The sequence below is a fragment of the Carcharhinus amblyrhynchos genome, chromosome 16 (assembly GCF_965287045.1).
Source record: "Carcharhinus amblyrhynchos chromosome 16, sCarAmb.v2.hapA, whole genome shotgun sequence".
Lineage (NCBI taxonomy): Eukaryota > Metazoa > Chordata > Chondrichthyes > Carcharhiniformes > Carcharhinidae > Carcharhinus > Carcharhinus amblyrhynchos.
The window spans coordinates 25,321,113-25,346,546 of record NC_137339.1 but is presented as its reverse complement, the minus strand read 5'-3'; the positions used below and the strand labels follow the sequence as shown (position 1 = coordinate 25,346,546).

At 42.5% G+C, this 25,434-nt stretch overlaps 1 protein-coding gene across 2 annotated transcripts in view; it reads right to left on the bottom strand.

Moving 5' to 3' along the window:
* The window catches only part of LOC145353904 (sodium/potassium-transporting ATPase subunit beta-1-interacting protein 3-like), a 188,868-nt gene that overhangs the window by 2,982 nt on the left and 160,452 nt on the right, over window positions 1-25,434 (bottom strand). Inside the window, exon 6 of one of the 2 annotated variants that reach the window (XM_080204874.1) lies at window positions 207-291. The exons of the other annotated variant lie outside the window; for it this stretch is intronic. Coding sequence (XP_080061000.1) covers window positions 207-291 — 85 coding nt within the window. The remainder of the gene's footprint in view (window positions 1-206; window positions 292-25,434) is intronic. 2 annotated transcript variants of the gene reach the window in all.

Here is a 25,434-nt window from a genome sequence, read left to right as displayed (position 1 = left end):
AGCCTGCTGGTCATGGGGAGATTGTAAATTTATTCCCAGTGAATTCTGTAAAGCTTCTACCTTGTGTCCAACCAGTACCAGTGTCCCCTACAAGGGCACTGTGGCTTTATTCAGACAAGATTGCTAAAAGGGAAAATAGACAGGTTAAAGGTGTTGTGTATTGCTAGTACAAAAATCCATTATGGTGACAGGAGGTAATTACTTACAGATAAACTGGCTTTAATAGTACATGAGAGGGTTTCTGAGGCACATGGTAGACGGAGAATGAATCAAATCCACCTATAAAATCAACTGCAATCACAACATAATTGTAAATAAATAATATGTATGAAGAACATCTTTCCATGGTTAAAGCAAAGCAACCAAATAGCAATTTTAATTAAAATAAAAACAAACTAATCGAGATAAAGTTAAAATGAAAACAGAAAAAGACTGGGATACAGTGTATGCAGATCAAATCACACTTTCAGTAACAAATTTGAGGAACTATTTCTTCAAGCAAAAAGTAGCGGGACAAAAAGATTCCTGCTCCACTAATTCTAATTCAACATTATTTAAAACCTGCAGTACATCAGTACTTTTCTCTACAAGGGGAAGTCTGAGAGTAACGTGATAGATTTTCAAGAGAATTGATTTGCTGAGCAGAGAGGGTTTTTTTCACTTGTGGGCAAGACCAAAACTAAGGTCCATTAATATTCTAATTATTTTTGGAGAGCGCAGATGACTTATGCAGTCATTTGCACTCTCAAGTAGGCAACTAAATGCTGTCAACAATATAAAGAGTTGGAGAAACACTACAAAAGATATGATTTAATTAATACCCCAGCTATTTCTATCTGACTGAAGCTGCCATCTGAAGAATTAAAATACCACCTGTAGCTCCATGTAGTATTAAACACTACCAAGAGCTGTTTTTGAAACCCAGATGTGACAATTCCCTGTAATGACAGATTGAAAGTGTGAAAGAATTGAATTAGCACCCACAGCTGAATCTCAGGCTAGGTTATCCTCTCAGTTTTCATGACTTCCAACTGAAAGAGTTGCAGCTCATTAGCTCAGCAAACTTTAGTGAAATGCACTTTTCATTTGTTGCTTAAAGACATTATTTAAAACTGTTTAAGATCTTTTCAGATCTAAAGCAATTGGGAAAGGATAAGTAGAGGACAGCCTTCATCTCTTTCCCTTCTTATTTATAATTTAGGATTCTCCCCTTTAAAGTTAGCATTAGCAAATATGTGCTCACAAAGCCCTCACAAAGATAAAACAAGAGTCTTCCTGGCACTGTCCATACTGGGCACACATCAGTTTTGATTAAGAAAGCATGCCTAAAAGGGTAATGTATATTGGTGCTCAAAGTGCAGAAGGACACCAGAACTGAGAGATTTCCAGGAAAGATTAAACAGGCTGGGGTACTTTTCTCTGCAAGGAGGAGTCTGAGAGTGACATGACAGGTTTTCAAGAAAATTGAATGATTTGATGAGGTAGATGCAAGGAGGGTTTTTTCACTTGTGGGCAAGTCCAAAACTAAGATCTTTAGATGACATCTGTTCTAATTATTTTGAGAGTGCAGATGATTTATGTAAATGAGCGCTCCCATTATGTGGGCTGCCTCACAGCGCCAGGGACCCAGGTTCAATTCCCAGCTTGGGCCACTGTCTGTGCGGAGTTTGCATGTTCTCCCCATGTCTCTGTGAGTTTCCTCCAGATGCTCCAGTTTCCTCCCACAGTCCAAAAGATGTGCTTGTTAGGTGTATTGGCCATGCTAAATTCTCCCTCAGTGTACCTGAACTGATGCCAGAGTGTGGCAACTAGGGGATTTTTGCAGTAACTTCATTGTTAATATAAGCCTACTTGTGGCAACAATAAATAAAGTAACTTAAATTTTCTTTTTGAGTGTTCGCACAAGAGGGCTGATGTGTGTGCAACCTATGCGGAACAATTTGGATTGTTGTATGGCTTATAAGGAACACTGACCATAACTATAGGATAGTACCTGCTCTGTGCAAGACCACAAGGAACTACAAAAGATCGTGAATGTAGCCCAATCCATCACACAAACCAACCTCCCATCCATTGACACTGTCTACATTTCCCAATCCCTCGGGAAAGCAGCCAGCATAATCAAGAACCCGACACACCCCGGATATTCTCTTTTCCGCCTTCTTCCATCAGGAGAAAGATATGGAAGTCTGAAGTCACGTACCAACCGACTCAAGAACAGCTTCTTTCCTGCTGTCATCAGACTTTTGAATGGATCTATCTCACATAGAGTTGATCTTTCTCTACACCCTACCTAGAACTGTAACACTACATTCTGCACTCTCTCCTTTCCTTCTCTATGAACAGTATGCTTTGTCTGTACAGTGTGCAAGAAACAATATTTTTGAACGTTAATACATGTGACAATAATAAATCAAATCAAAATCAAATCAAAGCTATTGACTAAGAAATACAACAGGAAATTTAGAAAAAATGATCTTACCCAGAGAGTGGTGAGAATATAGAAATCACCATCAAAGGGTGAATAGCATTAACGCATATAAGGGGAAGCTAGATAAGCATATAAGGGAGAAATGCAAAGAAGGATATGTTGATGGGGTTAGATGCAGAGGAGGAAGGTGAGGTTCATAAGCTCCATTCACATCAGTCTGCTAGTGCTGTAAACACTATGTGGCATGATGTCCTATACCAGACACAGCCTAAAGCATGTCTGCAACAGAAAACCTCTGCATGAAAAAATACATTTTCTCTAAGTTGAACCAATATAATCTGTCTTTTTTTTTATATTATTCATTCAAGAGATGTGGATTTCGCTGGCTAGACCAGCATTCATTGCCCATATCTACTTGACCTTGAGAAGGTGGTGGCGAGCTGCCTTTTTGTTGTACATGTAACAGAAAGGAAGCTTTAATACCCTACAAGATATTAAATGAACTATTGACATTTGCCTATTAGTACATCCATTTATTTTATACATTCTAATCTCATGTAAAAGCATAGAAAAATGTCATCATCTTTCCACACAGAATTTTCAGTCAAGGTGCCAACGGTTCCAAGTCAAGTTAAACACTTCAATGTTATGATGAGTGGAGACAGTAAATTAGTCATAATGCAATTAGAGGAGCACGAAGCTGGCATAGTGGTCAGTGAACCCAAGACATTTCTGCTAATTCAAGTTGGCCTTAACAAAGTGCATAACAAGCTAAGATGTCACATGGTGAGGAGAAGAAAAAATAATTAGAATATGATTAAGTGGTGGTGAAGCTGAAGTAATAGTTAATGTACCACATAACCTATTATCATCAATTATTAACCTATTATCATTAATTATTTAAACAATATTTGTACGTCATTCTTTATTTGTGTGATTGCAATAACATTGATCAATCACACTACTTGTAATGGTGTTACAGAATATGGTGGCGGAATTAAAATAACACATTCATTAGACCAGATAGGAGGCAAGTCAGCAGATGAGGTGGGGAGTCTGTAAAACTGGTTCTTAGTGTCAACCTGCCTGCCTGCTCCAGCAATTTTACCAGTGATGGGGCAGGTAAAGTGCCTTTTCTCTAATGTGCTGCATCCAGTGTGTTTGACTGGGCAAACTTCACACTCAGAGATCAATTCTTGACCTCTCCCTAAGGCCTCCAGTTTCCCCCGAGCCTTCAAATACCTCAGACCTCCAACCTTGGAAGCCCTCCCCCACCCCATCACAAAGGTTAGGTCTCAACCTGTATGGTCCTGCATCTTCCGCCAGACTAATCCTTGCACTACTGGAAGCCCAGCACATTATTTATGCTAATATTTCAATGCAGCACTACTGGAGCATGTTTCAAAATACTACCTTTTAGTAAGAGTGAATCCCAAAATGCTGTTTGAGAACTAGGGAGTTGTCCCTATTTCCTTGTAACATTCCTTCATCAATTAGCATAATTAGAAACTTTGTTGTTGGCATCTGTAAATTATGTTTGATCACATAATATCTAAACTACAAAAGTAGCTGTTTCCAAACACTTTGGAACATCCTAAGCAGGGTGCTTTATAAAAGCAATTTATTTCACTAACTGTCCCTAAGTTGGGACAAGTCTGCAAAATTCCTCAGAGTTAGAAATATCATACAGGCATAGTAAGGGGTGTTTTTCTGCAGTACAGGGGACTGTACTCTGCATCTAACCCAAGCCATACAGCATCTGGAGGTGCTTATGTTGACGCTAGTTGGAAAAGCTGAAAGAATACTGTATTCTTTAGCATGGACATCCCTCATCCTGACTGTCAGGGTGACAACTGCAATAAAATGCCTTTGAGGCTATGTGATAACGTGGTGCAGTCAAACAGTTCAGGCCCGAGTGGTATAAAGAAATGATTTGCATAACCAGTCAAGATCAAAAGATGCCATCTAAGGAGAAAATAAAATACACTTGTAATTTCGGTTAGAGCAGATAAGGAGGTAGTGAAATGTAATGGAGAGAATGGTGCTACAAATGTATTTTTTATATTAATTTCAGCTTTCTGTATGCAGCACACACTTTTTATTTGAAGGGGATGTTTACTTGTACAAGCTGATGTGATATAATGCACAGGTTACTGTAGTGTTATATTGGGTAAACACTTTTTGATGAAAATAGCTAATGGTACTCATGCAAGGGCTCAGAAATCCCAGCCCCGCTGTGGTGGGACTCGCTGCAAGGGATGCAGCAGGTCAGCCAAAAATCCATTGATTTTCAGCAGGATCGGACAATCCTGGCAGATGGCGGGGCTGGAAACTTCTGCCCAGAGATCAAGTAATCATAACCAAGAGTGAGGACAAATCCTCCAAAGTGATTTTCAATTCAAAAGCTGCACCATTTACCCCAGTGCAATGAACTGAACTGTGTCACAGAGAAGCAATTACGTACAGCACAGAAACAGGTCATTCTGCCCGAAATGGCCCATGCCGGTGTTTATGCTCCACATGAGCCTCTTCTCAACCTATTTGATCTAAACTTAGCCTTCTATTCCTTTCTCCTTCAGGTGTGATTATCGAGCTTTTTATTCTCTTGAATGCATCTATGGCTATTTGCCCCAATTCTGCTTTGTGATAGTGAAATCCATGTTCTAGCCACTCTCTGGTGGTAAGCCTTTCCATTGCAGTGCAGTAATAAAAGATGGTGCAATTCCAGCTTCTTCACAAACTCACTTTATTCGGTTTTACAACTCCACATACACTCACCCAGCACCCCGTGCCACCTGCAACCCCTTTATATATCCCGGTGAGTACCATTAAACAATTAACATACATGTTAGGTCTAAAGTGAAAGGTTGCAGTTAATCCATTCCTAACATCTAGGCAAAGACCCTCTTCCTGGATTCACTATTGGATTTCTCAGTGACTATTTTATATTTATGGCTCCTGGTTTGGGTCTTCCCCAAGAGTGGAAACAGCTTGGCTGGGATTTTCTGAACCCCTCCCCCAACCTTTCCGACAGCAGAGGCAGCTCTCCATTTGCCTGCTGGTGGGATAGTCCAGCCTCGCCAATGTCCATGTCCATTTGCATTGCTCACCAGCCATCACAGAGGATCACCTACAGTGGGATTGGCCTGGAAGATCCCAGCCCTTTTCAACACGCTCCCGATTAAACCTTTCCTAAATTAAGAAAAACTTTTTTCAGGTCACTCCATCTATTCATTTGGCAGTAAGGATAATCCAGCAGCAAACAATAAACAAACCAATTTCAGAAAGTAAATCAAAGAAAAGGGTTAAATAAGAAACTTCATTACACCACCATTAGGGGAGTCTAAAACTAGAGGGCATAGGTTTAAGATGAGAGGGGAGAGATATAAAAGTGCCCAGAGGGGCAATTTTTTCACACAGAGGATGGTGAGTGTCTGGAACAAGCTGCCAGAGGTAGTAGTAGAGGCGGGTACAATTTTATCTTTTAAAAAGGATTCAGATAGTTACATGGGTACGATAGGTATAGAGGGATATGGGCCAAATGCAGGCAATTGGGATTTGTTTAGGGGTTTTAAAAAAAAAGGTGGCATGGACAAGTTGGGCCAAAGGGCCTATTTCCATGCTGCAAACCTGTATGATTCTATGACTCTATGACCATCACTTGGGGCCACAAATGCTCCCACTAATCCCCATTTGCTTTCTATTTAGAGGGGGTCAGCTAATCAGCTGACCACCACATCATTGTGCCATTGGTTACAATGTCTACCAGGTCTGCTGACTACCTGATCCTCACAGCATGTTATCATTTGTACATTTTAATACCAGCGCCGCCGCCCCCCCCGCCACCTTCCATCTAGAAACGTGCCCCGGCCTGTTCAACCTTTCATGATTAACATTCCTTTGCAATGAGATATATTCCATTAGCATCCTGACATATGGAGGTGGCTCTTCTAAGTATACAAGCATCTGGCCCAGTACCAGTACTCGCTGGAAATTTGCAAGCAATGTGTCAATATGGTTTTGCAATATGTGTGGTAGGTGGGCCAGATTGCTCACCATTGGCAAGTATTCAAAAACTTTAGACTATATGGCATTATCAGGAATTTATTTTAAAATAAATATAACATTGGCATAAACTGAACCGTCAGAGGCTCAAATGATCTTTAAAGTACATTAACTTCCTTGTCACTAAATTCCTCAAATTATATTGTGCTTAGATATTCCGGTTTAGAATTAGATAAAGGCGATTTCTGTGTAAAGTATTTTGGCTCCTCCACTGTTAGTCAGAATACTGTAGGTTGAATTGCCAGGCTGCTGTCAACTCAACACTTTAAGCTCTTGGTTAACTGATCTTCTCCAATCCTAAACCAGGCAGTTTAAACTCAGCGTCACATGCTAAGTTTAGCTTTCAGCCTCAAAGCTTGAATTATTCATCTCAAATGGATTAGTTCCTCTGTTAAAATAGCAATGAAGGGAATTTCAGAAGGATACATTAAGCACTCATATGTTAGTATTCCGCAGGATAATTTAAGGGACAAGGATTGATTCCTTCAAACAAATTGCTTTAAGCCAACTTAGAAATTAAACATATTATTGGAAAAGTGCCAGTACACCTTTAAGACATTAAAAACTGTCTAATTTGAGCAGCGATATTCTGGGCTGAATTTTCATCTTGGGGCAGGAACCAGCAGTCATTTCTGGGTCTCGAACTCATCCCAAGGCAGGGAAACAATCACTCATCTGATATTTTCACAAAAGGTGTCCCATTAGTTGTTGGTGAGACAGGTTCCCTGTCCAAGGGCAACAGACGGACTTTCAAAGTTGCAAGGTCAAGCCTGGGTCAGCTGACCACCACACCAATTTGCCAGTGATTACATTGTCTTCACAGCATGTCATCATTTGTTACATTTTCACACCAACCCCCCTTTCCCCCATTTAGAAATGTGTCCCAGCCTGTTCAATCTTTCGTAATTAACATTCCTTTGCAATGAGATAATATTTCAACCGCATTCTGACATATGGAGGTGGCTCTTCTAAGTATTAGTGCACCTGGCCCAGCAGGCCGTCCAGCTTGAGAGGAGCAGCAGGCTGCAGCAAACGGATAGTAACAGGGAGAACGCTTAAATGTGGAAGCTTCCTCTCACCACCCTCTTGGGCGACATGTTGGCACAGCGGTTAGCACTGCCGCCTCACAGGCACCCAGGTTCAATTCTGGCCTCGGGTGACTGTCTGTGTGGAGTTTGCATTTTCTCCCCGCAGTCTGCCTCTGGGTACTCCAGGTTTCCTCCCACATTCTAAAGATGCGCGGCTTAGATGGATGGATAGATTCTTTCTGCTTAGAAAGGAAACCAGAACGAGAGGGCACAGCCTCAAAATCGGGGGGGGGGGGGGGGGGGGGGGGGGGCGGGGAGGCAGTTTAGAACAGAGTTGAGGAGGAACTTCTTCACTCAGAGTGTGGTGAATTCTCTGGAATTCTACCCGTTGAAGTGGTGGAGGCTACCTTGTTGAATATATTTAAGTCACGGGTAAACAGATTTCTGATAGACAAGGGAATTAAGGGTTATGGGGAGCAGGCGGGAAAATGGAACTGATCCACTTCCGATCAGCCATGATCTTATTGAATGGCGGGGCAGGCCTGAAGGGCTGGATGGCCTACTCCTGCTCCTATTTCTTATGTTCTTATCATGCTAAGATGACCCTTAGTGTAAGAGGGATTAGCTAAAGTAAATATGTGGGGTTATAGGGATAGGACCTGGGCTGGGATTGTTGTTGGTGCAGGCTAAATGGGCTGATTGATTTCCTTCTTCACTGGAGGGATTCTATGATTAACCTTTTAAACATTTAAACGCAAGGGAGGGAGGAGGCGGAATTCCTCCAAAATCTTCGGCTGCAACCACACCCAGGCAGACAATGTTGGCTTGTAAACATGTCTAGAGTGTTTCCCCTAATCTGCTGCTGGATGCCCACCTGCTGACAGTTAACCTGCACCCTCCACCCCCCAGCCCATCATGTTGAGAACCAGAGGTCAATTAGAATATCCTAGTCAACCTCCTTTCAGTGCCCTTTACGTGGCTCATAAAGAGTTTCATTGGCTCTGTAGGTCATGGGGACTGGTGGTCCTCCTGGGCCTAAAAGCCACCTTGGCAAAAATGGCCAGCATCAGGAACGAGGTTGGGAAACTGGCATGCCGCAGGGACGAGTATTTCTGGTTCCCTGTTCTGCCTCTGTTTCCGACATCTGTCCAAAAATTCAGTCCCCTGTTTTCGTTCAAGATCTCCAGCGTATTCAGTGTGGGTAGAATTACTTTCTGATTAAGCAAATAGCAGATGTGCACATCCCAATCCTCAAAATGTTGCCTTCAAAACAACCATTACTGTACTTCAAAAGTTATTCGATAGTACAGTCGTTCATAGATCAGTTTCTCTCCCTTGACGGCTTTTTTTATTCATTCGTGGGACACAGACATCGCTGGCTGGTCAGCATTTATTACCCATCCCTAGTTTTCCGAGGGCAGTTGAGAGTCAACCACGTTGCTGTGGCTCTGGAGTCACAGGTAGGCCAGACCAAGTAAGGGCAAGATGTTTCCTTCCTTAAAGGGCATTAGTGAACCAGATACGGTTTTCTGACAATCGACAATGGTTTCATGATCATCAGTAGAGTCTTAATTCCACATATTTACAACGTGTGTAGCCTTTCTTGATGTAAGTATGAAGAAGATTAGGATAATAGATTGGAGAAAAAACTATTTTGTGGGGGGCTTGAGAATATAACCCACAAAAATAAAATGGACAAAATGATATATAACAGCACTGGGTAACATTTAAAACAAATGTTCAGAAGAATCCAGGAAAAACTATTCTGAAAAAAACCTAAAGATTAATGAGACCTCATGGATAAATATACTTACTTTCAAGGATGAAACCAGAAACGCATGTGCATACATGTGAGGAAAGGACTGACAGACTGCAACTCTTTCTTCACTCTTGAGGAAAACGAAGGCCAAGTGGTGTTTAAAATTATTAAGTTTTGGGAGAATGTTCCCTTCAGTGTGGAAGAGCATAACTAGAGGCTAGCAATACAAGATAGTCACCAAGAAATCCAATGTGGAATTCAGAAGAAACTTATTCAGTCAAAGAACGTGGAACTTACTACCAGCGGGAGTAAATAGATGCACTTATGGAGAAGCTATTTGAGGGAGAAGGGAATAAAGGGTGGCAATGGTAGATTTAGTTGAGGAAAAATGGAAGGAGGTTCAAGCAAAATATAAACACAATCCAAAGATATGTGGGTTAGATAGGTTGGCCATGCTCAATTGACACTAGCGTCAGGGTGATTAGCTGGATAAATGTATGGGGTTACAGGAATAGGGCCTGGGTAGGATTGCGGTCAGTACAGACTTGATGGGCCAAATAGCTTCCTTCTGTACTGCAAGGGGTCTATGGACTGGCTGGGCTGAATGGCCTGTTTCTGCACTGTAAGCCCTAAGTAAACCCAAATAAAGTCAGAAGGGAAAAACGGAGGCTAAGGAAAGTGGCAAATATTAAGATATAGAATCATATAATCCCTAAAGAACAGAAAGAAGCCATTTGGCCCATCAAGCCTGCATTGACAACAATCCCACTACCCAGGCCTTATCCCCATAAACCCCATGTATTTATCCTGTCAATCCCACTGACAATAAGCAGCAATTCAGTACAGCCAGCTTACTAACCAGCAGAACTTTGAAATGGGGGAGAATACTGGAGCATTAGAAGGAGAACCATGCAGACACAGGGAGAATGTGCAAACTCCACGCAGACAGTCCCCAAGACTGGAATTGAACCTGGGTCTCTGGTGCTGTGAGGCATCAGTGATAACCACTGTGCCATCCTGCTGCCCCTTAGACAGCAAAAGGAAGCATGACAATGAAGAATTCAAAGAGATCAGGAAAGAAATAAAAAAGAATAGAAAGATAAATGGGAACTATGAAACTAAATTGTCAAGGAACATAAATCTAAATATAGAATATTCTGCAGACATATGAATTAAACAAAAGGAAAGACTGGATATAGCCAATAAGCGATGGTCAGGAAAGAATAGTCAAATGGCGCAAATATTACGTCATTACTTTGCTTCAGTATTTATCAGCAAGACAGACCTTCGTGAGGACACAGCATCAGAAGATGAGATTAGAAGTGATAAAACACCATTGAAACAAATTAAAAAGGAGAAATAGCAAATACACTAATCAAATCGAAGAGGATACAATGCCTGGTTCAAACAGATTGCGTCCATGCATTTTAAAAGACACTAGGGAAGAGATAGCAGAAGTCGTATTATAATTTGTTAGAAAATTATGATACGAGTGTCGTAGTATCACTGAATTGATGAATAGCTGGTGGGATACCTATATTTAAGAAAGGAAATAGAACATGTCCAGACATCTGTAGAGTACTGAGTTTAACATCAATGGTAGGAAAAGTGATGGAATTCCTATCTGAGGAGAAAATAGACTAGAAACCAAAAGTACAATGCTCAATAGTTAGCTTGGATCTGAAAAAGTTAAGCCCTATTTCACCAACCTTACTGAATTCTTTAAAGAGGTAACTACAGATAAAGCTCATGGGGCTAAGGAGATTAAGGGATGTGGGGGGAAGGCGGATGATCAAATGAACAGAGGAGCAGGTTTGAAGATCCAAATGGGTTACTCCTGCCTCTATTTTTTATGTTTTTATGAATCAGAGAGAGGGAAATGCAGTAGATGTAACTTATCCAGATTTCCAAAAGAACATTTGATAAGGTGCCACACAACAGGTGAATAAGTAAGGTGAGAATATGCAGAGTCAGGAAGCAACAAGTAGAATGGGATAGCTAATAGCGTCAGGGTGAAAAACAGAGAATAGGGATAACATGTAGCTGCTTAGAATGGCTGAAGGTAGAAAGTGGGATCCCTCGCAGATCAGTACTAGGGCCACTGTTCTTCACAACTTATATTAACAATTTAGACTTTGGAATCAAAACACAAAATCTAAATTTGCAGATAATGCTAAATTTGGAGTGTGAGATTAATCAATACTGAGGAGGATTACAACAAATTACAAACCGGTTTGGATAAGTTTGCTGAATGTGCAGCACAGTGGCACAGCGGTCAGCACTGCTGCCTCACAGTGCCAGAGACCCGGGTTCAATTCTAGCTTCGAGTCACTGTCTGTGTGGAGTTTGCACGTTCCCCCCGTGCCTGTGAGGGTTTCTTCCAGGTGCAGCGGTTTCCTCCCACAGTCCAAAGATGTGCAGGTTAAGTGGATTGGCCATGGTAAATTGACCCTTAGTGTCAAGGGGATTAGTAGGGTAAATATGTGGAGTTACGGGAATAGGGCCTGGGTGGGATTGTTGTCACTGCAGGCTTGATGAGCTGAATGGCCTCCTTGGGCACTGTAGGGATTCTATAACTCTATGATAATTGGCAAACACATTTCAACACATTAAGTGTGAGATATTGCAACTCAAAAATCTTCACAGAGGAATTTCCAAATATGAATGGGCATCAACCCAACGAAGGTCATATGAGGTCGGTTTTAAAGATGGTTCTAATAAAAGAAAGGGAAGTGAAGAAACAAAGAAGTTTAGGGAGAGAATTCTGGAGCTAAAGCATAGCTGCAACTTGACGGAGCAAAAGAGGAGGGGTTGGAAAAAGACCAAAGGGAAGGAAAGTTTAAATTTAAGTTTATTTATTAGTGTCACAAGTAGGCTTGTTATGGTGAAAATCCCCTAGTTGCCACACTCCAGTCCTGCTGGGATACACTGAGGGAGAATTTAGCATGGCCAATGCACCTAACCAGCTTGTTTATTGGACTGTGGAAGAAAACTGGAGCACCTGGAGGAAACCCATGCAGATGCGGGAGAATGTGCAGACTCCTCACAGTGACCCAAATTGGAGTTGAACCTGGGTCCTTGGCACTCTGACTCTATGCCGTCCTAAGGGAGCAGGGTTGGAGGAATAGGGTGGAGGCAAGGCAATGAAGGGATTTCTACAGAAGAATTAACATTTTAAGGTGGAGGCAACAGAGAACTGGGAGATAATGTAGGTAATAAGGACAATGCTTATTTGGGAGCAAGACTTAAAGCAAGGTGAGACACAGACAGCAGAGTTTTACATGTCAATTTTACCGAGACTGGGTGGATGGAGGTTTGTGCAAGACAGCGCTGGATTGAGTCTAGAGCAACAAAACATGGACAAAGATTTCAGCAACAGATTAACTGATGTCCATTGAAGGAGTAGACTGACAATGCTATCAAGTATTTGAATGTTAACATCTGCACCTGTAATTTAAAAGCTGTGCTGCTTTTGCAGTGCAGCGGGCCGGGAGACATCAGCAGTGGCTGATTCACAGAATTCACACTGGGCATCTGGGCCTCTGCGCATCTCCCAACTTGGGGTTTTTCTCATCGACAGATCCATGCTGAAAATCAGCGCAATGGTGATTTGTATTCATTAACATACCTGAGCATGTCATTCGCGGCTCTGCAACTAAAATCTCCACTCCTGCTACTGTCTCTCCCCATTCTGGCATGCGTCACACTGGCAGGATTTACAACAGCTCTATAAAAGAAGGGAGCTGGTGTGGCAATGTTGAATGGAGTAAGGACGTAAATTTTATGGGGCTGCAGCCGCTGGATAGCGTGACGTGGAATGACCAGGACAGGTTGTTGGTGATCTTGAACACCTAGAAACTTGAAGCTCTTGACCATTTCCACTTCATCCCCATTGATGAAGACATGTCACAGAGAATGGTTGCCTTAAGGTGAAGCCTAGAATTCTTTACAGAGGCACAAATAATAAAAATGCATCTCCAAATTCAACAAATGCAGTTTCTATCTGATGTATAGGAGCTCAAGTCTAACCGCACTTAATGCCTAGGCAATACCTGAATACAATTAAACATCCAGGTAATACACAATTAAACGTAGCGTACTTCATTGCACCTATGGACAGAATTTTCTATTCCTGAGAATAAGTGCAGTGATAGCTGGGAAAACTGGCATGATTCCCATTGGGCAGTGGGTTGGATGAACATCTACAATCTTCTGCTTTTCTGCTCATTAATCATGCATCTGTGAGGAGCTTGTTGAATCTTTTGGCAGGAAAGAATTTATAAAAACATAGAAAAAGTAGGAGTAGGCCATTTGACCCTTCAGGCCTGCTCCTCCATTCATTATAATCATGGTTGATTGTCTGACACAAGCATCTGCTCCCAACTTCCACTTATATTCTTTGACTCCCTTCACCTCAAGAGCGATATCTAACTCCTCTTTGAAAGGGCAGGACTTCCCAACCACGCTCGCCCCAAGACTGGAAAATCCTGCCTGTGGTCAATAAACTTTACAACGATTCCCATGGTGGGTGGGATGGGAAATTTCCACCCACAATGTTTTGGCTTCAACTGCTTTCTGTGGTAACAAATCCCACAGGCTTACCACACCTGATCTGCTGGTGTTGTTGGAGTGACAGGCACAGTAGCAAAGTGGTTAGCACTACTGCTTCACAGCACCAGGGACCAGGGTTCGATTCCCAGCTTGTGTCACTGTCTATGTAGAGCTTGCACGTTCTCCCCTTGTCTGGGTGCTCCAGCTTCCTCCCACATTCTGAAAGACATGCTAGTTAGGTGCATTGACCCGAACAGTTGCTGCACTGTGGCGTCTAGGGGAATTTCACATTAACTTCATTGCAGTGTTAATGTAAGCCTTATTTGTGACTAATAAATAAACTTTAGCTTTATCTCTGGGTGAAGACATTTCTCCTGATCTCAGTACTAAAAGCAGTATCTTTTGAACTGCTTTATCATCCACAGTCCTCACAGTCAATCCATTGGAGATTTTGTCTTTATGCAAGACAAGGCCTCCCATAACAAAAGGGAGACAGCCAAGACTGCAGGAGGTCACCAGGGCTGAGGATGTTCTCTGTATTCAGGGAACAAACCAGAAAGCTGGCTGAAGAGGATAGGGACAGTTCCTGCACAAGGAATGAGGTCCGCCTCCCCCAAAAAGCCAGTGAGTGTATCAAGCATAGATTGGCCACATGCGGACAATGACAGTAAATGACCTATAATGTAGGAGCGTTCCAGTCAATCACTAAGAAACTTTTCCCTCTTGTCCAACCACCCAGCAAGAAGAAGCAATGGGCTTTCTCCAGCGAGCACTTTGGCACCAGCCCCAGTCCCAGGGTGGCTGCAGAGCACCCATTAGATGACGATCCATCACTGTGTTCAAGCTCTATCCCCATAACCCTAGCTAGAACCCTGACACTAAGGGGCAATTTTGCACCCTCCAACAGAACAGATGCATGCACTTTGATGGGACTTAGTTCTAGAGTAAGCTCAAGTTCACAATCTTGTAACCACAGGTCCACAACAAGCGAAGGCAGTAGCAGCCGAGATGCCTGGAGACCAGGCTCCTGCTGAGCTGGAGTCCAAAGATGAACATTTGGAATCAACCCTGATAGAAACATTGGAGCTGCAGAGACAGGCAGAGGAACTTTGGGCAGTGTTGTCTGAGGCTGTCACCAAATTGGAACGTTCTGTCTAATGTAGTTGCTCAGATATGTGAGCGTATCAAAATCTCCAATGGAATGGTGGCAGCCACCTTAGCTACCCAGGTCGAACAATTACTGCCCTATTTGCTGTAGCCATGGTTGCATTTCAGCAGTGGCTAGGCAAGGCTACAAGTGCCTCTTCTCTTCAAGAAGGGGTCCTCAAGCACCCAGAGTGAGAAGAAGTACCAGCCAGACACCCCAGGGATGTCCACTCATGAGTCTCTAAGGGTGTCCAGTTGCTCCAAATCTTCTCTGCCTCTCATCCTATCAACGTCAGCAAATTAGGCCAAAGAGAGTAAACCTGCCCCAGACCCACACACTGTTAGCAGGTTGGGTCCTCTCTAGACATTGGGCTACCAGTTGATGCCTGTCAAAGTCATCTCAAACAACAGGGCACAGCACTCAGCAGGCTAGTTGCATCTCATTTGCAAATGTTGGGGCTGTACCTCAATATAGTGATATAATTCAGAAAATTAAGAAACTCTGAATGCACAATGATGCCACAAGTATTCAATATGCTCCTCACTATTCTAAATATGTTGTGCATTTATCCCTCTCAGGTATTCAATGGCTAATCAATGTGATTCAGTGTTGCACATTCATTCAAGGGTCAAAAATATACTCCCACTGCTCCCCACCACCTCCCCCCATCCTGCCTCCCATGAGCTCCCACCTGAATCCTCAGTTGCAACAATTCTCACACAATCTCACAATCCTTTCACAATGATTCATGGGATTTTACAGTGCAGAAGGAGGCCATTTGGCCCATTGAGTCTGCACCGACTACAATCCCACCCAGGCCCTATCCCCAATAACCCCATGCATTTATCCTAGCTAGTCTCCCTGACACTAAGGCGCAATTTAGCATGGTCAATCCATCTAACCCGCACATCTTTGGACTATGGGAGGAAAGCAGAGCACCCAGAGGAAACCCACGCAGACATGGGGAGAATGTGCAGACTCCACACAGGCAGTGACCCAAGCCAGGAATCAAACCCGGGTCCCTGGCACCGTGAGACCGTTATGCCACCGGTGCAGCCCACAGTCCATTGTGAGTAACATTTATTTCCACCTCTGCGATATTAACAAAGGCACTTTGTTAATGATGGCTGGACAATATGCCAATGACCCTTAGATCTCAGATAGACATTACTCAGTCTTGACAAAATTGCTCACCAAGGTTACTGATTATCCTAATGCTGTGCACTGAGGTTTGTCATTTGGGGATGGCATAAGTATTTGTCAAGATGAACATTAGAATTGTTTCTGCCAACTGTACTTTGCAATGGCATTTATTATATGACAGCGAGCTTTTGGGAAAGGTGGTATTCATCATTGAGCACCATTGCCTGTCATGCTTCCCTGCAGTGTTATCATCTCCACATTTATGGCTGAACATTATTCATTGCTTAGTTCCCACTCTCCCCAGGCATGACGCTGAACAATTGATGCTGATTCCACCCAGTGACATTAGAAATATCTGCAAGAGGGGGAATGAGTGTGTGATGTCAGAGGTGTGTGCTCATCCTGAGAATGTGAGGATCTTACTTTGTCCCTGAACAGCTGCCTAGTGGTGATTTACAGAATCCCTCTATGAGGAGGTACAGGTCGCAACTCCATACGGAATTCACTGCATGACTGTGCAATCATGGGCTTGGTTGAATGGACCGATCTTGCATTAAGTTGATATTTCTCTACAGCCTAGCTATGACTGCAACACTATGCTCTGCACTCACTCATTCCCTTTTCTATGTAGGGTATGCTTTGTCTGTATACCTTGCAAGAAACAATACTTTTCATTGTATATTAATACATGTGACAATAATAAATCAAACCAAATCAAAATATTAGCCTTTGAGATAGATGATGTTGAGGACTGTAATGCTACAAAAGTGATGCTTCAGCACATCTCCTGACTGCTCAGTGGGATCCATGAAGGGAAGAAGTTATCAGTAACTGTTGTGTCAGCATTGACTGGGTCTCTTCTCACCCAAGGCAATGCAGGTGATAAACATGGCAAGCTTCCTATAAGCGAGGGTAATGAATGATGATAAACAATCAAAGCATTGTCTTGTTGAGCCACTCTCTGTGAGGACAATGCAAACGTAGTTCTGTAACTCGTAGCTTGGTGAACGCTAACAGGTCATTGCATCCTGATGTGTGAAGGCATAATGAGGCTCCATAGTAAGATGAGGTCTCTGCACTGTTCATATTTGAGAGCTGCTGTTTGGAGAGATGGTGTTATCTGGGTGCTGTCCTTCTTGAAATGGGGATCAAGTGATAAACATTGGTAAATGGCATGCAATAGCTACTTGTAACCTCCATGCTCACTGACCTATTGATACTACGGTTGAAAGGACTGCAATGAGTGTCATTGCTTAAGGAAAGTGCTAATAGAGTGCAGGTCACATTCCACAGTGGACACACATTCCCAAGACTACTGACTTTCCAATGGTGACCCTATTGTTAGGCTAGAAGGTGCCTTACAATGCTTCTGTGACATTGAGATAGATGACCTTTCCTGATATGTTAGCTCTGACAATGAGGGGTCTGTTGTGTCCCCTGCATTGAAGCCTGAAGTTAATCTCAAACGTGAGCACTTGTTTGCACATTATTCCTCTTGAAAGTTTGTAGCCAAGAGGTTGTAACTGGCACATCTGCCAAGCTATCGCCTGTGCAATGAATCACTCATGTGACTAACCTGAATCCTCACCCTCCCCGGGGTCCTCCCTTCCAAGTCCTCCTCATCCAAGGATACGTCCATCCCCTCAATGTTTCCCTCTTGCAACAGGCAGCATTGCCTGCAGTCTGCACTCTCTACTCCTCCTTATATCAATTGTTGCATACAATTGAGCAATCAATGGTAGTTCCCTCGACAGTTCTCCTTCCATAGAGAAGGCAGAAATCCAGTCTCTAACCTTTGACCTGCCTTCAGTCTGTCTATGACACCAAGGACACCTCTTGCTGGATGCTATCACCCTGGAGGATGATACGCGGCTGAGCATTCCCCTCAGACATACTGCGCATTCACAATGAGTGTCTTCATTATGCTCAAAAGGCCTATATCCTATAGCCCACAGTCAGGCTTCTGTTCAGTCTTTCTCTCCTCCTCTATCACATGCCTTACCCCATCCAACCCCCCAGTCCTGCCTCTGTCTCCCCCCTTCCTCGATCATGTTCCCCACAAGCCCCACCACCTCAGCCCTGCCTCCATCTCCCCCTTCCTTGCTGGTCTTGCCTCCTTGCCCAGCCTTGGGGCAGCTTGTGTTACAACCACCCAAAATTTCACACTATTCTTTTCAAGGAAGGCCGAAGAAGCATATACTGACCTCCAAGTGGTGGGTGAACTGAAGCTCGTCAGTTGCATGCCACTTATATACAGTCAGGGACCGAGCCATTATAATTACCCACAGGAGGGGCAGTTAATTTGAAGGGGTAATGTCATTCTGGTGAGGTGGCCTTTTAATGAGCATTCATGAGTTGCAAATATGGTTGCCAACTTAGATCAGCAAGAAACTTGAACCACCTTCAACCCACCGTCAAAATGGGGAAAACAAAATTCCAAACTAATTTCACACCAGTGGGAAACTGACTTTTTCAATTACATCAAATTGAATGTCTCCCCCACTATGATTCCTGCCACTGGCCGGAATAGAAAATTCTAACCCTTAGCTAATGTCCTCAAGTAGTCTATGCTTTTTGGCTAAGATCAAGTGTAGTATCGGCATGTTATGCTTGGTTGAAGTCATTAGGTTACACTTTAGCTTCATTTGAAGCAATTTTTAAAAGTGGCATCTCCGCCTTTTGGCTAAGATGCAAATGAAATCAATCAAGTCTTGGAGGAGGAGGTGCCACAAGGCATAGAACTAGGTAATCCCACAACCAACGGATCTGATCTAAGCTCTTCAGTTCTGCCACCTTCATTTGTAAATGGTAGTGGACAAAGAAGCAACTCACCGGAGGAGGAGGTGCCACAAGGCATAGCTCCTCCTCCAGTGAGTTGCTTCTTTGTCCACTACCATTTACAAATGAAGGTGGCAGAACTGAAGAGCTTAGATCAGATCCGTTGGTTGTGGGATTACCTAGTTCTGTCTATTGCACTGTACTCCCGCTGTTTGGCATGCAAGTAGCCCTGCGCTGTTGCACAATGAGTGTTGCCACTTCATTTTTAGGTATGCCTGGTGTTGCTCCTGGCATGCCCTTCTTCACTCCAACATCCCAGATTGGTTCCCAGGCTCGATGGTAGTTGGGGGGGCGGTGGGGAGGGGGCGGTGGGCAGTGTATGCTGGACAAAGAGGTTATGGATTTTATTTGAATATAGCTGTCCACAGTTTCTCACAGGGACACAGTTTTGACTTGCTGGATCTGCTGAAAATCTATCCCATTTAACCACAAATCTGATATCCTCAATGTGAAGGCAGGACTTTGTCTCCGAGGTCAGCAGATGTAAACAAAATAAATACTGCAGTTTGAGAAAACTTAATAGAAAGTTTACGTAGTGGATTGAAAAAACTTACTAATGTCAGAATCAGTGAGTAATATGAAATAACTGGGACTGTATTTTCCTGTTGTTGCTTTTTTTTAAAGAAATATTTATTAGCAACAAGTAGGCTTACATTCACACAGTAATTAAGTTACTGTGAAAATACCCTGCGTGCCACACTCCAGCACCTGTTCAGGTACACTGAAGGAGAATTTAGCATGGCTGATGCACCTAACCTACACATCTTTGGACTGTGGGAGGAAACCGGAGCGCCCAGAAGAAACCCATGCAGACACAGGGAGAATGTGCAAACTCCACACAGACAATGACCCAAGCTGGGAATTAAACCTGTGTCCCTGGTGCTGTGAGGCAGCAGTGCTGACCACTCTGCCACTCCATCTACTGATGATATAGACAACAATATTCTGCTGGGTCACTCTCGGTATGGCTCTCATGCCATTTTAAAAATTACAATATTTTACCAATTTTGAAAATTAAAAATGAGCTGAATTCCAATTCTGGTGGATTTGCTAAGTATTTCAGCAAGTAAAATTTACTTGGATCTATCAGCAGAAATGAAAACTGCAAAATTTGCCAGGTGCTTAATTATAATCGAGCATAATTTTAAAAAGACTAATACAAACATGGTGAAAGAAACTAGGCTAAAATCTAAGGAAACTGGGTCAGTGACCATATCAGCTGCTGACAACATTAACTATTGATATCCTGCCACGATTAATCATTTCAAATGGTGCATCAGGCATGAAGGAAAGAATGAAATTTGCATCTGGGCTTAAAACATTGACAATTTCAGCTGAAAAACACGCTGAAATAAAACAAAACCATTTGGGAATAAACCGGGTGTGACTGATACAAAATCAACACATACATAAAAGATTCAGCAAGAAAAATAAATCCACTTTGACAGAGTCTTGAAAATCATGTTCTTTAACATCAGATTCTTGTCTTCTTCCATTCCATATTATGGCATTATGCAAATTAAGTCCAATGTGCTTGCACCTAATCATTCGAGTTTTGCCATTCAACCAAAGACCGAGGGCAGGGAATATAGCAGAGAATTCCTTGGCATGAATTGCAATTTAAATGTAAAGTGTATGGTTAGGAGATTTTGGCATGGCAGTGTATAGGAAATAAATCACTACTGTAGATATGATCTGAGAATCCAACCTACATTTACAAGTTTCTGTGAAAAAATTTCTGTCATAGGAACTGTATTTATTTGAAGATCCGTTGACAGTTCCTGTGAAAACAGCATCCTCCTGACGTGATTCAGTGGCTCAGGTTGATGAAGTGCATGCTGTCCGCCTCATGAGAATGTAATAAATTCTACAATTTACTTAATTGCGATATAATCAGTCAAATCTGTGTTTTCCTCATTCATTAATCTTTCCACCTGAGCTGTTTTCATCCGCAACCTTCTCAAATGGGGGCAGTAACTGTTACAGAGGAATGAAGGGTAGAGGAAGGGGTGAGAAGAAAGGTGAAGCACAGAGCTGAAGGAAAGTGGGGAGAGAGAGGGAAGGTGAAGCTTGAGGGGAAGAAAGACAAAGTGGAGATGGAAAGATAAAAAGAAGGGAGATGCATGAGAAGAAATAGCAATAGGGAAGAAGGAAAAAAAGAGGTAATTTCTTAATCTGCCTTGCAAACAAGAATGTACCTGACCCAAGCAACTATTTACAGTCAAGGCCTTAAATTGGAATGATATCGTAATAAGTCTACGGATGCAGAAGTCCCTTCACCAAAATCCCTTTATTTACAATTCCAATAGCAGTACTCAGAGTGCTATCAGTCAGCAGTCTACCTTCGGGGCTGCCAGAGGAATTGACAGTCTCAGCTAAATACAAGGAAAAGAATCCCTGATTGGCCCTTCAATTGATTCCTTAATCAGGGAGCTCATATTCCAACAGGCCAACCTCATTGGCCTGATTGAAGCCATTACAGATACCGTACTGTTTTCAGATGTTAAACAGGCAGCCAAGCATCCAATATGCTGTGTAAGAAGTGCATACTCATTAAAAGTTTAAAGTGTAATGCCCACCATTTTGGTGTAAGCAAAAAGAAATATGTCCATGACCTGTATCTGAAATAAATGTTATGCCCTTGCATATTCAAATTTAGTGGCCTTACAGTTGCTTGAGACGGGCTGTGAAATATTGGTCTGTCCTGAACTCAGCCATCTTTACATAGGTTTGTTTAAAGGGGATCGCTTGGACAAAAAGGTAAGATTACAAAATGTCCAATTTGATGTTTGGAAGAGCAGGCAGTTCAGCTTCACACTCTGCTCCAACCTGGCAACTGCTATCCTCCTTCTTGATCAGCCTCCTTCCTAGTCATCTTTGTTCCTTTCGAAAACTAACCTGTGAGACATTGTTACCATTGCAGCACCGTGATTTTCAAGCCCACTTCTATGGAACGCAGCCTGGAGAGAACCATTATGTTCCTGCAGGTTTCTGAATCCCACCATCAGGTTCAAATTTGTGGGAAACAGTGAATCACCAGTAATTTTCCTCAAATGGGCCAGTTAGTGGCCAGAAGGTAGACATGCAACAAATTGAGGGTGGCAGTGAAGTGCTCAAATCTGGAGGGACAATAGGAAGTTCTCCAGTTTGAAAGCAACAGCAGGATGGTATGACAGATAAGTGAGAGGGAGGACACCTAATATTTCCAATACAAAAATGATATGAGTTGCATTTTGTATTCATCCATAAATTCAACTGGTCCTGTGCTGTGAAAACAGCGCACATTTGCTAAATTGCATGAACTGCAATTCAGGGAAATATAGCATTTAAGTGAAACTTATTTCTTCTCTTCAAGAGTTAATAGATTAAAAGATATAGGTAAAAACAAAGTAGCGAATTGGACTTCTGTACTAACATTTCTAATTAAACTGAGGTCAGTAATAAAATTAGAGAATTTAATCAAAATCATTAGACCTGATGAACTGTGTTAGAAAGTAATTTCAAGAGATACAGATAGAAAGTCTGAGGAGAGAATTATTTTTCAAGGCCCTGGGGACAAGAGAATGTTATTCCTAAAAAATAAGGTATTGGTGCAATAAATACCAAACTGAATTACAAAACTGAATATCTGTCAATGAAGACAACCTTGTTCATTCATGGATGTGGGCATCACTGGCAAGGCCAGCATGTTCTGTCCATCCCTATCTGCTCCTGTGAGCTGCCTTCTTAAACTGTTGCAGTCCATCTGGTGCTGATATATCCACTGTGCTGTTAATGAGGGAGTTTCAGGATTTTGATGCAGTGACACTGAAGGATCAGTAATATAGTTCCAAGGCAGGACGGTGTGTGGCTTGTAAGGGAAATTTTAGGTGGTGCTTCTGCCCTTGTATTTCCAGGCGGTAGAGGTCAGGGATTTTGGAGGTGCTGTTGAAGAAACCTTGGTGAGTTGCTGCAATGCATCTTGCATCCTGCATCACCGCAGCCACTACGTAGCATGACGGAGTAGAATCCTAGAATCCCATTCGGCCATCGAGCTTGCACCGACAACAATCCCACACAGATCCTTTCCCTGTAACCCCACATTTTTACCCTGACGATAAGGATCAATTTAGCATGGTCAATCAACCTAACCTAGCAAATCTTTGGACTGTGGGAGCACGCAGAAGAAACCCACACAGACACAGGGAAAATGTGCAGTTTCCACACTATAACTGAATGGTAGGGAGTGAATGTTTAACAGTGCCTCAATATGGATCAAGCAGGCGGCTTGATGTTGTTGGGCTGCACTAATTTAGTGAAGTGGAGAGTAGTCCATCACACTCCTGACTTGTGCCTTCTGAGGTGGTGAGCAGACTGTGAGGAGACAGGAGGTGAGTTATTTGCCACAGAATGTCCAGCCTCTGATCTGCTTTTGTAGCCCCAGCATTTATATGACTGACTGGTCCAGTTCAGTTTCTGGTCAATGGTAAGCCTTAGGATCTTGCTAGTGAGGAGATGAGAAAGGATAATGCCATTGAATGTAAGAGGAAATCGTTACATTCTCTCTTGTGGATAAAAGCTAAAAGAATACTACCTCATAACAAAGAGATTTAATCTCAGGGCCCTTTCCATACTCAAATATTGTTTGGGCTCAATTGTTTCAATTATTAATTCCTATTAATTAATGACTACATATTGTCATGCAGCCACCATTTTTCAAAGCATCAAAAGCATATTAAGAAAATGTCAGTCATTTCCTGTTACTTTTTTTACTTCAATAACTTGGCCTCTCACCAATACAAGGAAATTGCTGTCAATCCTTAGACATTTTATCTCTGTTGCTAACTGATGCCGGGTGTGATATTAAAACTTTTTTTAAACGCAGGTGATGCAAAGAAACTGTCTCCTGTCCTTCAGATCCTTCTGAGGTGATTTTCACATGACACCTGGGGCAAATGTTTGCTTTACCGCCAGATGGAAACTGGCCAATAACAGCTTGGATACCAGTTTTAAACATGACCCAATATTTCCCTCCAGTGCAATGGAAAAAAGATTTATCAAGTAAGGTTGATGGCCTATCGTATGAAAAATACTAAAATAAGAGATTGTATGTATGTTGCAAAATGTACGTAATGGATAGTCTTAAGGCTTATCATTTTCTCATGGAAGCATTTAGTGTTTTTTTTTAACTATTTTAACCCAGATTGGCTCAATTTATTTAAACCTACAAAGCATAGACTAACTTGTAATCATTTCTCAGAAAAGCACAGTACAGAGAACTTGGGCACAAGTGGAGTGATGCTATTCCCTTTCCATTATTCAACTGCTGGCTATCTATTTTTCAGGCAATTAATGTTGCTGCATGCCAGAAACCCATTCACACTAACAGCTAGGATAGTATTTGACAGAGAGATGTGCACATGTGACCTATGTTCTATGGTTGAGAAAGAAACACAAAAATGTACTAGGTCGGATGTTCCAGCTCCGTTCACCTCAAAACTGAAGAATCCCACCCCAAGACCTTTGCATGGTCTGCCCCACCCTCCCACTCACTACAATTCCCATGGTGAGTGGGATGGGAAAATTCCAGCCATTAGCTAAAATGCAAGAGACTGCGTGATCACTTTTCAAATGAGTTTACACATCTTCTACCTTGTAAAGTTTTTCTCAGGGTGATGGCCCCTTTCCAAATGGAAAATCCCACTCGAGAGGAATTCATCAGTTATTCCAAATGTAAGGTTATTAATTGGAAAGCTGTTCTAATTTAAGGCATTTGTAGCTGTTTGCAGTGAGTTGAAAGGACCTTCCTAACCATCCTATCACCATGGAAATATTTGAAATCAGTGTTCATTTCGACAACAACATTAATTTTGCAAAACATCACTAGTGCCAACATGGTTTGTGATCAGACCTCAGCAGGATGGAAGAAAATAAGGATATGTCCAAAGGTACAGGTAAAGAATGATTACAAGGAGGCTCTTCTATGAAGGTTGGAGGGCTGCGACAAGTGGAAAGGTTTGAGCAGAGAGGTCCAGGGCACGGGGGTCAAAAATAAGGGAAATAATTGAAATTACTTGGCTCTATATTCCTGCATTTTCAGTATTGATTCCAGCCAGGCATTTGCCCGATAACTGCAATTTACTTGTTACATTTGTTCTGCACTTCTTTCTTTAAATTAAATGTAGTTCAGTAACAATATGGAGGCACATCTTCGATCTCACTGTGAAACGACACCGTAAGTGGCTGATGAGTATGAAGCAGCAATCGCAATTGCATTGTTGCATTCACTGGGTGGGATTTTCGCCCACCACCCCGCCATCCACGCAGCGGGTCTTGCGGCTGCTGAAGCAGTCTGCCGTTGACTTGTGGCTGGATCTTCCAGTTCCGCCACTGTCAACAGATTTTGCCATTGTTCGCACCCTTCGCTGTCTGTAAACCTGCGGTGGGCGGGGAGGGTCACCATCAGAAAGATCTGCAAGATCTCAAACCTTCC